Source organism: Phalacrocorax aristotelis, chromosome 5 (genome assembly GCF_949628215.1).
Source record: "Phalacrocorax aristotelis chromosome 5, bGulAri2.1, whole genome shotgun sequence".
NCBI classification, from domain to species: domain Eukaryota; kingdom Metazoa; phylum Chordata; class Aves; order Suliformes; family Phalacrocoracidae; genus Phalacrocorax; species Phalacrocorax aristotelis.
The window spans coordinates 58,859,136-58,873,079 of record NC_134280.1 but is presented as its reverse complement, the minus strand read 5'-3'; the positions used below and the strand labels follow the sequence as shown (position 1 = coordinate 58,873,079).

Genomic DNA, 13,944 nt, shown 5'->3' with positions numbered 1-13,944 from the left:
CTTATTCTTACACATACCAGGGCTCAAAAGCCAGGTTCAGCTATGATGCACCAATTGAAAATGACATTTTGGTTTTTTTTGTTCCAGACAATGTATTTTTAATACACACACGTTTTAAATTTAAGATAAAAGATATGTGCGAGTGCTTTAATAGTATTTATCATTTTTTATAATCATCATTGTTCTGAATACTCATCAATTGTCCTGAATATCTGTGTCCATGTCAGGTACAGTTTTTTACTTTATCTGGAACATTGTAACAGAGTAGTTGCCTAAAGCCCAGTTGTTTTTGACCTGAAATATTTGGGCAAATACTTACATTTCATAATATATTTTCATTCTTGGACAGGTTTTTTTGACAATAGCTTCATTGATATTTTTCATAAAAATTGTAAGTTCACTCAAAATACACACCTTTTCTTCTTATATTACTTTATAAGTATAGTGTGATTATACAGAACAGCGCTTTTTACCTGTCATTGTTGTGTAATTTAATAGAATAAAATGTTTTCTCAGTATGATTTGATGTTGTTGGAAAAATACCAGCATATTTATAATTAGTAAACGCAGACTCAGCTCAGACATTTATTTTAAAAGCAGGGGTTGTTAATACTTTGAGTATATTATCATAGAATATTTGTATTAAAAGAAGTTGCTTTTGTTGATGTGGCTTTTGAGGCAAAAGTACACCCTCTGATAAGCATATAACCCTCCCACTGAAAACGAGAAAGGGGGGGAGGAAATTGCTCCATCAAATTATGTACCTAAAATAGACTAAAAGACTTTTTAATAAACACGCCAAGGTTTGGCATTTTTAATTATGCTAACTTTCAGCTGGGTAGAAGCTTTCAATAAAGTATTCAGCAGAATGATTTAATTGTTACATGTCCTTGGTATTATAGAAAAACAAATGATGGCTGTGCTGCATGTTTGAAATTTGCAATGACAATGAAAATTACTTCTTTTTGATAAATGGGTACTTCCTTCCCATTTTATATTGGTTTTCTGGCTCAATTGATGTTTTGTCTTGTGATGACTAAGATTTGTGCTGTCTGATAAATCATGTACTATAAAGAAATTCAATATATACTAGATCTTTGGAAATTAATAAGTAACCCTTTTCTTTTCTCCTGCAATGTGTCTTGCTGCAATGTGCATTCCATTCCTCCTCCTTCTGTATTAACTGTTATCTACCAGTGCTTGGGTACAGAGATAAATGTTTCACTCATTCAAATTCCAAATCAGCAACTAAGGGAAGAGTCCATCAAGGTACAGTATTCTGTGTCCTGAAAGCACGTTCTTTTCTACCATCTCCATAACTGCTGCAGTATCTTAATACATGCTAAAGTGATACTGACAGAAAGCCTTGATTCAGCATTAACAAAATTTTGGGGTTTTAGTTCATTATTGTGGTTTTCTTTTGGATTGGGTTTTTTGGCCTTTGAATGTATCATGCAGTGACAGTGATTAGCCACACACTTTACCGTATTATTCTTTGATAATGTTATGAACTAATGCAGAGTGCTATGTAGAAGAACTGTGGGAAAATTTTAAACACTGGAAAATTAATTCTGCAAAAGAGTATTTAGTAGTCCTACAGCTTTAGTAAAATAGCTAAGAAATACTGTTACCTAGTCAATTAACTTTCTTTCCAAAATTATTGTTAATGTTAGTGAATGGGGAAAAATTCATTTCTGCCAAATTAGAAAGTCATAGTGGCACGATATATGCCAAATAATGAAAGCTAGGTACTGCTAACAAAAAAAAAGACAAAAATGCCAGGCAAAATTGGAATAGAAATATAATAAAAGTATAATTGTGTCTTTTAATCACTGTTATTCATCACTGGTAAACATGTTCATCTGCATGTATTTGTAACCAGTTTTGTTGTTTTTGATGTTCTCCAGGTGCTAATGATGGCCTGCGTTTGTAAAATGTTAGAAAGTGTGATGGTGTATTTTTGTATATATCATCTTTGGGGACAGTTGTCTGTCATGGAGCTAGCATTTTTTCATACCAAATGACCAAGGCATCATGTGTCTCATTAAATGCTTGCTGTGATTTCTGCTTGCTAAAGTCTTTTATTATTTCACCTGTAGTAGTTCAGGTGTGGAAAAAAGTTTATACTAAACATGCTACTTCACTATGTGAGGTATTTTATAAAACTGGCTGTCTTTGAAGTGGAAACTGTTTAGAACTGTTACCAATTCATAAGTTCCTAGCCAACCATTCTCAGTTACTGCTATTCGCTTGCTCACATCTGAGACTAGCAGCCAGACAGGCAGACAAGCTAAACTGTACAGACAATTCCCTGTTAAGTATTACTGTACAGAATTATTCTTTAATAGAAATGTAATCCTGCTTCTAATAGAATAACATTACTTTGCTGGTTAAGCTATCTCAGTGGAATTTTACTGTTATCTGCAGCATTTTTCTTCTATGCAAGAAATGTTAACTATGCATATTATTGGATTTTACTGAAGGGGTTGGAGGGTTTTTTTGGTACTGTATATCTAAATTTCTACTACTACAAGGTATTTCTGGTGCCTCTTTTGGATATCATGCTTCGCAGATTTATGGACAAGAGTCTCTTCTCATAATCTGATTTACTGCATTTTGGGTTAAAGAATTTCACACTGCCATTTGAATGCCAAATTTAGTATACTTTAAGGGATTTGATTTTCAAGTTGTGCTATTTTTATCCTGAAAATTAAGTACCTTTCACATACTTCACATTGGACACACAAAAACAGTCTCACAAAATCAATGTTATTAACTAAGGCACAAGAAACAGAAAAATATTTACTACTTGTCTTTTCTTTTGCTAGTACTAAACAGGCCTTGGCAATCTGGTTTATGACTACTTTGTCTTATGTTGAAACTTACTTTTAAGCATGATCAAATCAGAGCATGTCTGTGCTGTAGGAATTTCCTCCTCTGGAAGCGACAATATAGCTGCATCAGCAAGGCACAATATGCAACTGAAAATGCTGTTGAGAGGCACAGGTTATTAGGTTGGTACAACGCCATTCAGATATTGCTGTGCTGCCTTCAGATGCAAGTCCGTGGTTCCACATCACAGTGCATTGTCGAGCTCATGTTGTTGCTACCTTTGGAATTTCTGTACCGTGCCCTGCTGCCAGAATAATGGTGATCTTACTGCCATATTAAAACTGTAAGACTGTGGTCTTCTAGGCATCCTTTCTACTTAGACAACTGTACCATAGTCACATCTGCTAGAATATAGTCATGAAACACATGATTAAAAAAGGAACTTCTGCCACATTGGACACTTTCAAGATTCGGCAGGACAGGGTGCTGGGCCATCTTGTCTAGACTGTGCTGTTCCCAGAAAGGTTGGACTAGATGATCCCTGAGGTCCCTTCCAGCCTGGGATTCTGTGATTCATTAAATTTGTTTTCATTTCTATTTGTCCATTAGACATGGGCAATTAAAAACTAAAATTCATGGCATTCTGCATTTTCATCATGGCATTTCAAGAGTTAATATGGACCTCTTTATTCTGAAATACAATAAGTGAATTGATCATCCTTGTATACATTTTCATTATAATTCAACATGGTTGCTATTATTTATTGTGTAGGGTGAAATGAACACAAGAATTCTAGTAACAGGGAACTTTAAGTGATACTATTTCCATTTTTTAACAAAGTAATTATATAATATTCTTACTAGGCTTCCAAAATAATATGCCTTTGACGAGGAAATAAATCAAATTATTGTCTCAGCTTCTGAAAAGAACAACACTAGCAATTTCATTTCCATAGATTTAAACGGATGTTAATTACTTGCAAATTGTGATTAATTTTATCATTGTATTACTGATATCATAGCAACCATTTTCTCTACAGCAGAAAGTATTGTGCAGAGTTTGATTAGTATCTTAGGTTAAATGACTATGCAGTAGGATGCTTTTGACAATTTTCGTATTAAAATATTTCTTTCCAGTACATGTCCTATGTTAATTATTCAAGTTAATTATGTCCTATGAGGGATGCAAATGACATAGAGTTTAAGCACTCTACTTTCCAAATTATGTTTTAGCATATGCCTTAATATTTCTGATATCCAGTGCCTCACGCAAAGAGGATTTAAAATGTTTTTCATCTTTATGAAGGTGTATGGGCAAGTCTTCGTTCAAGCAACCGATTTATCAACACTCAGACTCCGTTCATTGATGTTGGTGCAAGACTTGCAGGGAAAGATAACACCACTTCGTACAGTAGCAGCGCTTTTCTGCAAAGTCAGCTTTTGAGACGGCAAGCAGCCCTCTATATATTTGGAGAAAAATCTCAGTTACGGGTAACGGCTTTTTTTTTTTTTCATGTTAACATAGAGGTTTTTTTGCTTGAGCTTAATACCCCTGATGTTTTTACAAAAGAGTAAATAATATTCTAGATAAGGCAGGTGGATAACTGTCCTAAAGGTGTAAACTCTTAGAAGGGTTATTCCTACATGCAGAATAACAATTAATGCTGTAGAACTTGGTGGGATGGGGGGTGAAAAATCAAGCTCTGTGTTTATATAATACAACAAAGTTAACAACAATTTAAATATGCTAAATTACCTTGAAGATCAGGCTCAAACTCACAGAAGTTCTGCGAGTAGAGCCCTATTTGTCACTTTTGGTCAAGTGCTGATGTGTAGTAGAGCTAAGAAATACAAAGATGGGTAACAGATGACTAGAGGAATGGAAGAGCTTTTGTAGAAGGTAAGAGCATTCAAATTGGGAAAGACATGGCTAGATAAAAAATACATTGGTAGGCAACAGAGCATCCAGCAAAGCCTTCATATTCGGAAGTAACCATGTCTTTGCTGTCTCAGTTGCCTCCCTGCATTGGCTTTGTAGGGAGCAAGGGCAGCAGAGTTTGGCTCTGCTCAATGTAGCTGCTGGTATAAAGATGAATGGATGATGGGACTGTAGGCAAATGGAGTGGGGTTGGCGTAGCAGCAATGGAGCTTGTTGCCCTCTCAGAGACTGTTCAGAGCTATTCCAAGGGAGGTGCTGGATTTCTGTATCTGTAAGTTCTTGCTTTCAGAGCCACACTTAATTACACCTGAATATATACTGCTGCACTCTGATTCTAATGACTACACATTTAATGCTCAGCTGAGTCGTTATCTCAGTGATTTCTATTTTGGGAAACATTAAACAGACTTATTTGGTAATTTAAAGTGCAATTTTATTTTTCCTGATGTGTTGAAATATATTATGAAGCAAATGGAATGTTGTTAGTCAGGAAAGTGATTACTAGAGAAGAAAGCCGCCTTTACTGTGGGCAACACTTAAACGCACATGAAGCCAAACTGATGTCGATAAGGCCAACCCAGAAGTCTGTCCATCCTGATTTGATTACATTAAGAGGATCATGACGTCTATGATTTTGTAAACCTTTTTGGATAGATTTTAATATTTTAGATGCAGCCGTTTAAGAAACAGGTATCTTCTATAATAGTTCTTGGTAGGTTTTTTTAGAAAATGTTTGCAGATTACTCTCTGCATTCAAAGATTGAAAAATGAATTGTTTTCTATTTTCTTATTAGAAATGTGAGCATATATAAAATATTGTATTTTTTAAAAAAATATATAACTTCCAAAATCAGTTATTGGTAGTAGGAAGATATATCAGTATTCAATTCTTTCTGAATTTGTGTTATATCAGGAGCTGAAAGAATCATGCTCTAATCAGAATGATGAATCAAAATTCTTTGCAAATTTTGTTTTTATTTGGTTTTTCTTTATTTCAATGTTCTGTTATATCTTATTTGTATTTTCAGTTGTATATTAGTTGTTGTATACTAGTGATGGTTATATAACAGATATTTACTTGTCTTTGGTCTTTGGTTGTAATTGGTTTGCAAATCCATTTTCCTTTTGGTATCTTCATGACACATTGGAACACAAAGTAGTCATTTTTAAGTAGTTAGATTTTATTTTACATTCTATCGCTTTCTAATATAATTAGCATAACAACAATAATTGATAGAAATATCCTGTTTTCTATAATCAGTGTTCTGATTTAATGTAATAAAGCATAAGAATATAACATAAAAGACTAAACAGGCATTTCAAAAGTAAACATTATTTGTCATTATTAGAATAAACTGTTCTTTTGAACAGTAAGAAAACTGTTTATTTTCCTGCAAATTTTTTCAGTTTTATTGATTTGGCATTTTCATTTGCTTTTCTGGAGAACATTCCTCCCAAAAGTTTTCAGACAGGTCTATTCATATCAATTTTTCATCTTGCTATGTCTTCTTTTATAACTGCAACCACCAGAAGGCGAAGGAGACACTTCAATGAAAAGGAATACAGGAAAAGTAACACAAGAGAATGATTACATAGAATTAAATTGCCATAATCCAATAATAACAATTATTTACATTTACATTTGCATGATTTTTTTCTTGAATTAATGAATGATGAGTGAAGAGTTCAATCATGCATCTAAAGATATGTAGTAGAAGCATCTTTAGTCTGCTGCTTTGAAGTGACCGTTTAGATCACTTGGGCAAAAAATGGAAGTTGTTTAATGTATCAGCAGTCGCAAACTAAGTGGGGGTAATACATTATACATTAAAGGATTTTTAATGTATTACTGTATAGGTGTGTATTATTATGTAGAAAATGAAGAGAGCTGACTATTGGATGTACAAGCCACAAACATTGGACAAAATCAACATGAAATAGTCTGAAGTCCAGTAGGATGTATATAAATTGGAATTGTTTAAAAAATGTTACTTCAAGGATCCTTATATTTTGCTGGTTGCTTTCCTTGCTGATTTAGAGCTTATGGGTTTTTCACTATCTTTTTGTTTTGTTTAATAATACAATTTTGGAGAAGAGTCATCTCTGGGCATTCCTAAGGAAAAGTATATTAGCAAATGTAAGAATACAATTACATAGTGATTAAGTGATTGTTTCAACCCTTCTCTCATTGAATTGTATCTAGTCTATAAGATCAATTCAACTTTTGTTTTTGTATGAAGAAATCTTGGTTTTTTGATTCTGAAGTATTTTCCTAGCTTTTGTTAGCATCCTGCTAACTTGGAATTGGCTGACTTTGTAAAGGGCTTGGCAGAGCAATCAACTGATCCTGATTTCTGTAAGGAACTGCTTTATACTGCTAAATATCATGACACATAAATTGATGGTACAAATAGAAATAGATAACATTTTAAGGAAATTATGCTACTTTTCACCATTACTTTTATCATACATTATTACAACTTAGCATTCTAAAAAAGGAAGTTTGCTAGTTGAGCTATTGACTTTATTTTTGCACCGTGCTGAAATACAACCAGAACTAAATCTGGGCTTTCACTTTCCTACTTTTTTGCTTGGCATCCTATGAAGCAGCTTAATGAAAGCTATTTCCAGGCCCAGTTTAATTCATGAAAGAGCAATTTTGGAGAAAACTGAAAAAATTTGCTGTGAAGATTTTCAGTGATGCTTCATAGATGAGAGCTGTTTTTCTTAATAATGTTCTCAATATTGTCCTTTTCATCACAGTTCTTTTTTTCTTCAGTTAGCTAATTTGATCTCTTAATTCAGTCCTCTTGTCTTATTGCTCACTTTCTAAATGCAGTAAGTAAAACAGAACATGAAGAATTCTGCTAGGCAAACCTCACATACCTCTTGGAAATTATCAGTTATTCACTGACTGCTATTCTGTGCTGAATGAGGTACTTCAGAAAAACAACTGCCTCAACGTGCAGTGGCCACTTAGATGTGTCAGCTAGTTTGCAGTTATGGGGCTTCTTTTTGGATTTGGGGGGTTACTTTTTTTCCTGCTTTATTGGACTGCTAGAATCTGTCCTGCACTGATGGTATGTCATCCATATAGTTATTTTAATTTTCATTTATTTATTGTTGCTTTGCTTTAAAAATCCTCAAGAAAGCACATTATGTTGCGTATAAATAACAGATTTATCACTCAACTTTGGTTTTTTCTACTATTATTGCTATGATTATTATTCTTATTAAATATATGACTGCCATGCAGTACATTCTGCTGTTATGAATAGTAGATGGGTACTTTAGTATGGTACATTTTGCAAGTGTTGTAAGGATTGTTATTACCCTGGGCAGGTGTTTAACTGAACAGATTTTTTCATTAGGAATTGAAATATTTAGCAACAAAGCAGGCAAGATTTGAGATATGATGAGATTTTAAGTGAAAAATATGCTTCCCTTTTAAATTACATTTTACATTTACTGTTGTCCTTTTCACACAGGGGTTCAAACTTGATTTTGCTTTGAATTGTGAATTTGTTCCTGTTGAATTCAGTGACATCCGACAGACAAAGGCAAGCTTTAAAAAGCTGATGAGAGCTTGTGTTCCCAGCACTATTCCTACAGATTCTGAGGCAACATTCCTCAAAGCACTTGGGGAGTCAGAGTGGTTCCCACAGGTAATGTATATGACAGGTACTTCTAATAATCTATATGCAGTACTGCTTACACAAAATAAATTTCAGGCTCTTCTGACAGAGAACTGTTGTGTTCTAACCAGCTGTTCTTTGTTCATTGTAATTATTTTGCATACTATCAATTCTGTCGTTTCATAAGCATTATTATTTTCATACAATCATAACATTTACAAATGTGGGAGGCATTTTTTATAATTTATGGTTTATAACACAGAATACGTACACAAGTAGAGATGACCGGTTTTTTCTGCCTATATAAATTTATGGTCTTGGTTTTAACTGCTTTTTCTTATCTTATATATTTTAAACATCAGAAAAATGTATAGAACACTAAATGAGCCTTTTGATTTCAAAACTGATATTCTATTCTTCCTATGTGTTCCCACCCTGAATTTCCATATGCACAAGTATTTAACAAATAAGCTAGCATCTGTTACCTGTGGTGGGATATGGTGAGGTGTTTGCAGGGAAGAGGGGACTGCGTGTGTTCTCTCTGTTCTCTCTGAATTTGTTCCTTTATTTCCCTCACATAAAGATTAACCAAACAAAGGCAAGACTGGAAGTAACTTTGCAAGATTCAAATTAAGAAGGGTGTGAGAAAGCTCTTTGTAAATTTAAAACCATTTTAATTATAGTGAATGGTTTTTAACAGTTGCATGTTTGGATTTCTCTGCTGTATATATTCTTCTCAAATACAATTAGTTGTAGAAAACAGAATAGACTCTAATGCTGATTTCATAAGGAGGAAATATATGTAACACAGCCATTTCAGTAATTATGCATCAGAAAATGTACTCCTGGTTGAAATGTGCTCCAGTGCAAGGGGTGGCTTAATTTCTTCCCTTGAGGTGTCATCACTCCTTAGAGAGCATAGGAGCTGGTCGTCGCCATGTCTGGCCAGCACATTCTTCAGGAAGGGGAGAAGTGGGAAGAGCGTGAAGACTTGACTCCCTTGTTATGTGAACATTTTCAATCACAAAGTAGTTGAGAAAGTTGATAAAAGATAAGCGTTGATAAATGAATTGAATGTCAGTGATGAAATAAACATCTCCCTATAGCAGCACAGAGATCAAGGGGAGATTATAACATTAGAGTTACTCTCTTTGGCATATTTGAGGGGAAAAGTAATAGTGTATCAGTCTTTGCTCAGGCCAAGATCATAATGTCACACACTAACTGTATGACATTTAAACCATGTTTCTGTGGTTTAAATCATGTCTTATGTGACTTATGTGATAAAGTTAATTTATAACTGATTTGACACATTTTTCTACTATTCCTGTGAAAGAACATAGATCTGTCATCTTGGAAATGTGTTTTTATTGTATTAAGCTTTCCTCTCCTGGGCAATAGAAGTTACACAATATTGATTTTAACACTGTATATGCCAAATATTTCTTTATAAGGATGTGAATACATAAGAAGAATTTTGAAGTGCTGCCCTAGCTTCTGAATACAAATGATAAATATAGTATTTTGCATTTTTTATATTGAATCTGTATAACCAGATTGCATATGAGTTTCTTCATTAAGGACAGCAAAAAAACAGCCTTTCTTCTATTCTACTGTCTAAGAAAATATAAAAATAAACAAACTGCTTGGTTTTAAAAGTGGTGTTTTTTTCAATCTTTTCCTATTAAAAACTGCAGGAAAATTAGGTTCTTTTATTTTCTAAGTAATGGCTATCACAATTTCCATGGTAATATTCATTGGATTGGGGTCTTTTTAAGAGGAAAAAATCAGACTGCCCTAAACAAGGATGAATTTTCTAGGGTTTAACTGTTGTTTGGTTGATCCTTTTCCCTCCAATTTTATTTTGTTTTCCCCGAGTCACTTTTGTGTGCCTTCTGTACTTTCTGAACTTAGTTTTCCCTTGCCATCTTTTGTTTACTTGTTTTCCAACACTGCTTTCTCCCTTCTTTCAGGCTTTCATCTTTCCTACTACTGCTTTTGGATTGTATTCGGGGCTCTGCAAAGAGCAGTTTCATTCTACTGTAAAAAACTGAATTGCTCTCATATTGTCTGTTATGTTGTTTACCAAGAATGCTATCATAGCAACACAAAAATGGTAGAAACATCATATAGATTTTCCTTTTAGTAACAAATAACGTGAAGTCTCATAGTAAGATGAAATTGCTCAAATTCACCTAAATTCTTTAATCTGCTTATACCTATCATGTTTGAATCAATCTCATTCAAGCCAATGACCCTTCCCAGAGAAACTAACTAACCTGCCTGCTCAAGGAATTTTAGTATCACCGCATAATGAATATTAGAATGCAAATAATTAATGTATCCTCTTCCCATATGTTTTAGCCAGTCTGCCCAAGTAGAAGAAACACTGTTTAATCTATTTAAACTATATCCAGATTATAGAAGTCGGATTTTTCTGTGTTTGTTTTTAGGTTTGTGGTTTCATTTTTTCATTATTTTTATTATTATTATACTCACTAATTCCCAACTTCCATGGGATTGAGCATTAAAAATATTATCTTGGAAATATCTTACATGGGTTCTCCCATCAAAGTACGTAGGGGCTTTATGGAACCTTAACCTTTCACAGGAAATTATTTTAGTGTTAAGTCCAGGATGGAATTTCTCTACAATAAATCTGTCAACCATGTTGTTCCCGTTCTCCTTTTTATGACAGCTATTTTATTACAGTACTCATTGTTTTTAATAGTTTAAGTTCCTATCTTCAAATCTTTGTTTAGTTTTGTTGTAGTTCAGATTAAAATACTGAGGCTGTTACATTGTATAGCTTTCTAATCTGTTGCATCAATGCATTTCTCTGTTATGTGTAGATTTCAGAATACATATGTTAATATTAGACATGAAAATATTCTATTTATTGATAATATCTAGAAATGTATCTTATACTTGAGTATGTTACTTATTTGTAATACCTCATAGCTTCACAGAATAATGCAATTGGGTGTGATCATCTCTGAGCTCCTGGAAAATGGTTCTTCTGTTATGGTTTGCTTGGAAGATGGCTGGGATATTACTGCACAAGTAAGCTGTTATTAAAACCTTGAAATAGCTAATTATTAAGAAAAAACACCAGACAATACTTTTTTACACAAGTGACTGATAATTTGGTATAACAATGAATTTGTGTTGAAACTAGAATGCATGAATCCTTGCACTCATTTGCAATTTACACCATGAAAGAGTTCCTTAAAATTAATTTGTTCCAAAGTTTCTGATGGACTTAACAGTTCTAAGGCTCAGATGTAAAACCTGCATTCCTGTGCCTGACCACATGTAAGAAGGAAAGATGAAGTTGCCACAACTGTTCATTTATCTTTGTACACATGGTACACTTTAAACACAGGAGGCAAGGAGAGGAATTCTTTCTTTTGCCATTCACTTTTCATAAATTAAGTTAGGAGACCACACACAGGGAGAAAACTAAATTTGTGCCAAAGTGACTGTAATGCCTGCTGCAAGCGCAGGTCACCACAACAGATAACTTTGTGAAGCAAACTATAAATTAGGTGACGGAAGACCCGCTGCCTAATTTAATGGATGCATTGTGTCCATGTAGTTGCTTCATAATTCAGAAGATAAACGCAGATATCAGTAATTCTAGTAAATAAAAACTTAATGTGCAGCCTGCATCCTGATAAACCAGGTAAACAAACCCACAACAGAATGTTAACATAATTATTGGAATCATTGTCAAACAATGAAGAATAGAGAAAGGGGCATACATAGCTGGAAGTGAAAGTCGTCTGTGCTGCATTTTAAAGTCTCCTGAGATGCTGCCTATAAAAGCAGTCTGAAGTTGGCTGGTGAGCACCATAGCATGGCAACCTGCAGAAACTCTAAAGTCACCCTCAGGACCAGTTCTTGCTTTGCTGAGGTAGCTGACACTATTTTATAAACATTTATTATTCTTATTAATCAAAGTGGGTTTATTTCAAATGTAACTTAAATGTGGTATGATAATGACTTCAAAGTCTATAGTTGCTCAGGTTTACTTTTAAAGATATTGTAAAGTCTCAATTTAATTGAAATTTTTTTCATGTGAGATGTTATTTGCTTCATTTTATGAAAATACTTAATATATGTGGTAAAATACTTGTAATTGAGTTTATATGAAGCCTTTTGTTTCCTTGTTCTATAAACAGATTATGGAATATTTATATTCATTGACTAAAGTGTTCTCCTAACTTCTGTCACTCTTAACACAATATATCCTGTCTTGTGATCTAGGTAGTATCTCTGGCGCAGTTACTCAGTGATCCCTTCTATAGGACACTTGAAGGCTTCCGAATGCTGGTGGAAAAAGAATGGCTCTCTTTTGGTCATAAGTTCAGTCAGCGTAGTAATCTGACTCTCAATTGTCAGGGTAGCGGATTTGCTCCTGTTTTCTTACAGTTCTTAGACTGTGTGCATCAGGTAAGTCAATCACTATCTAATTTTAGTTTACAAGAATAATTAATAAATAACTGTATAGGTGCCACTATTTTCAGATGTTATAGGTGATGGTTTGAGAGAAGACTAGTAACCTCCTTCTCTAGGTTTTATTAAAGTGAATGGATTTCACCTCAAAAAGAGCTGGAATAGTTGCCTAGAGGAGACTGACCCATCCACACAAAACAGACTAAGAGGGATGGTTGGCATTATGGATCTTTTATGGTCATTTATGCAAAGATTTCAAATAGAAGTTTTTCAAGCTTAACACTGGCTTTGGCAATCTAGAGTGCCTTTATATTCAGAAGGAGAAATTGACTGATTGTTAGTACAGTGACTAGACAGTTCTTAATTCCTTGTGCTTGATGATGAGCTTGGAAGAGGCCTTGTACTCCATCAGTTCTGGAAAAAAGCAAGCTATAAAGCAGGGGCTCCTGAGATGTTCTTACTTTTATATATACTGCATGTTCAGGAGATGATGAGCACCAACAGTTACGTCATGTAGGGAGAAGTTAGGTTAAGAATATTACAGTCATTTCAGGTTAATTCTGAAGTCTGTCCTTTTCTTCATCTCAAACCAGTAAATATAAATGCTTTGTGAAGTCTCTATGTATGCAAACACAAGATAGGAGCTTGCGTATTTCCTTTTGTACATGTCTATCTTTTCCCACTTCTCTCATTTTTCCTGCTGAAAAAGCTGAAAAGACTCCTGGACATTATTAACCTGTATTAAAATTTACGATGACTGTGTCTCTCAGAAGATGCCTGCTAAAGCACCAAGCCTTCTTACTGGGAACATACATAGTGAATACTTGCATGAAGTAGATCCTGAAAGAGAAATCAGCAAGTAGACTTACTCTGCTATCTGAAGAGAAGTCCACAGATTAAATAACTTGCTAAACCAATGAAAAACAATCTTTAAATATCTATTGGAGACTGATAATGAATGAGCTTGTAAGAAGATGAGTAAAGACGTACTGAAGAACATGTTGTGGAAAAGAAAAATTTTATTTGTATCTGACATTAAACACCAACAGCCATCATTATTGCTGTCTTGCAAGTTAATAA

At 34.1% G+C, this 13,944-nt stretch overlaps 1 protein-coding gene across 8 annotated transcripts in view; it reads left to right on the top strand.

The window, feature by feature from the left end:
- The window catches only part of SBF2 (SET binding factor 2), a 288,713-nt gene that overhangs the window by 252,145 nt on the left and 22,624 nt on the right, over positions 1 to 13,944 (top strand). For 5 of the 8 annotated variants that reach the window (XM_075094800.1, XM_075094797.1, XM_075094798.1 and 2 more), the window contains 4 exons: positions 4,139 to 4,323; positions 8,260 to 8,436; positions 11,368 to 11,469; positions 12,676 to 12,861. In XM_075094800.1, coding sequence (XP_074950901.1) covers positions 4,139 to 4,323; positions 8,260 to 8,436; positions 11,368 to 11,469; positions 12,676 to 12,861 — 650 coding nt within the window. Of the gene's footprint in view, positions 1 to 1,197; positions 1,270 to 4,138; positions 4,324 to 8,259; positions 8,437 to 11,367; positions 11,470 to 12,675; positions 12,862 to 13,944 lie in introns of all 8 variants that reach the window. The other 3 variants (XM_075094794.1, XM_075094793.1, XM_075094795.1) reach the window with 1 other exon arrangement.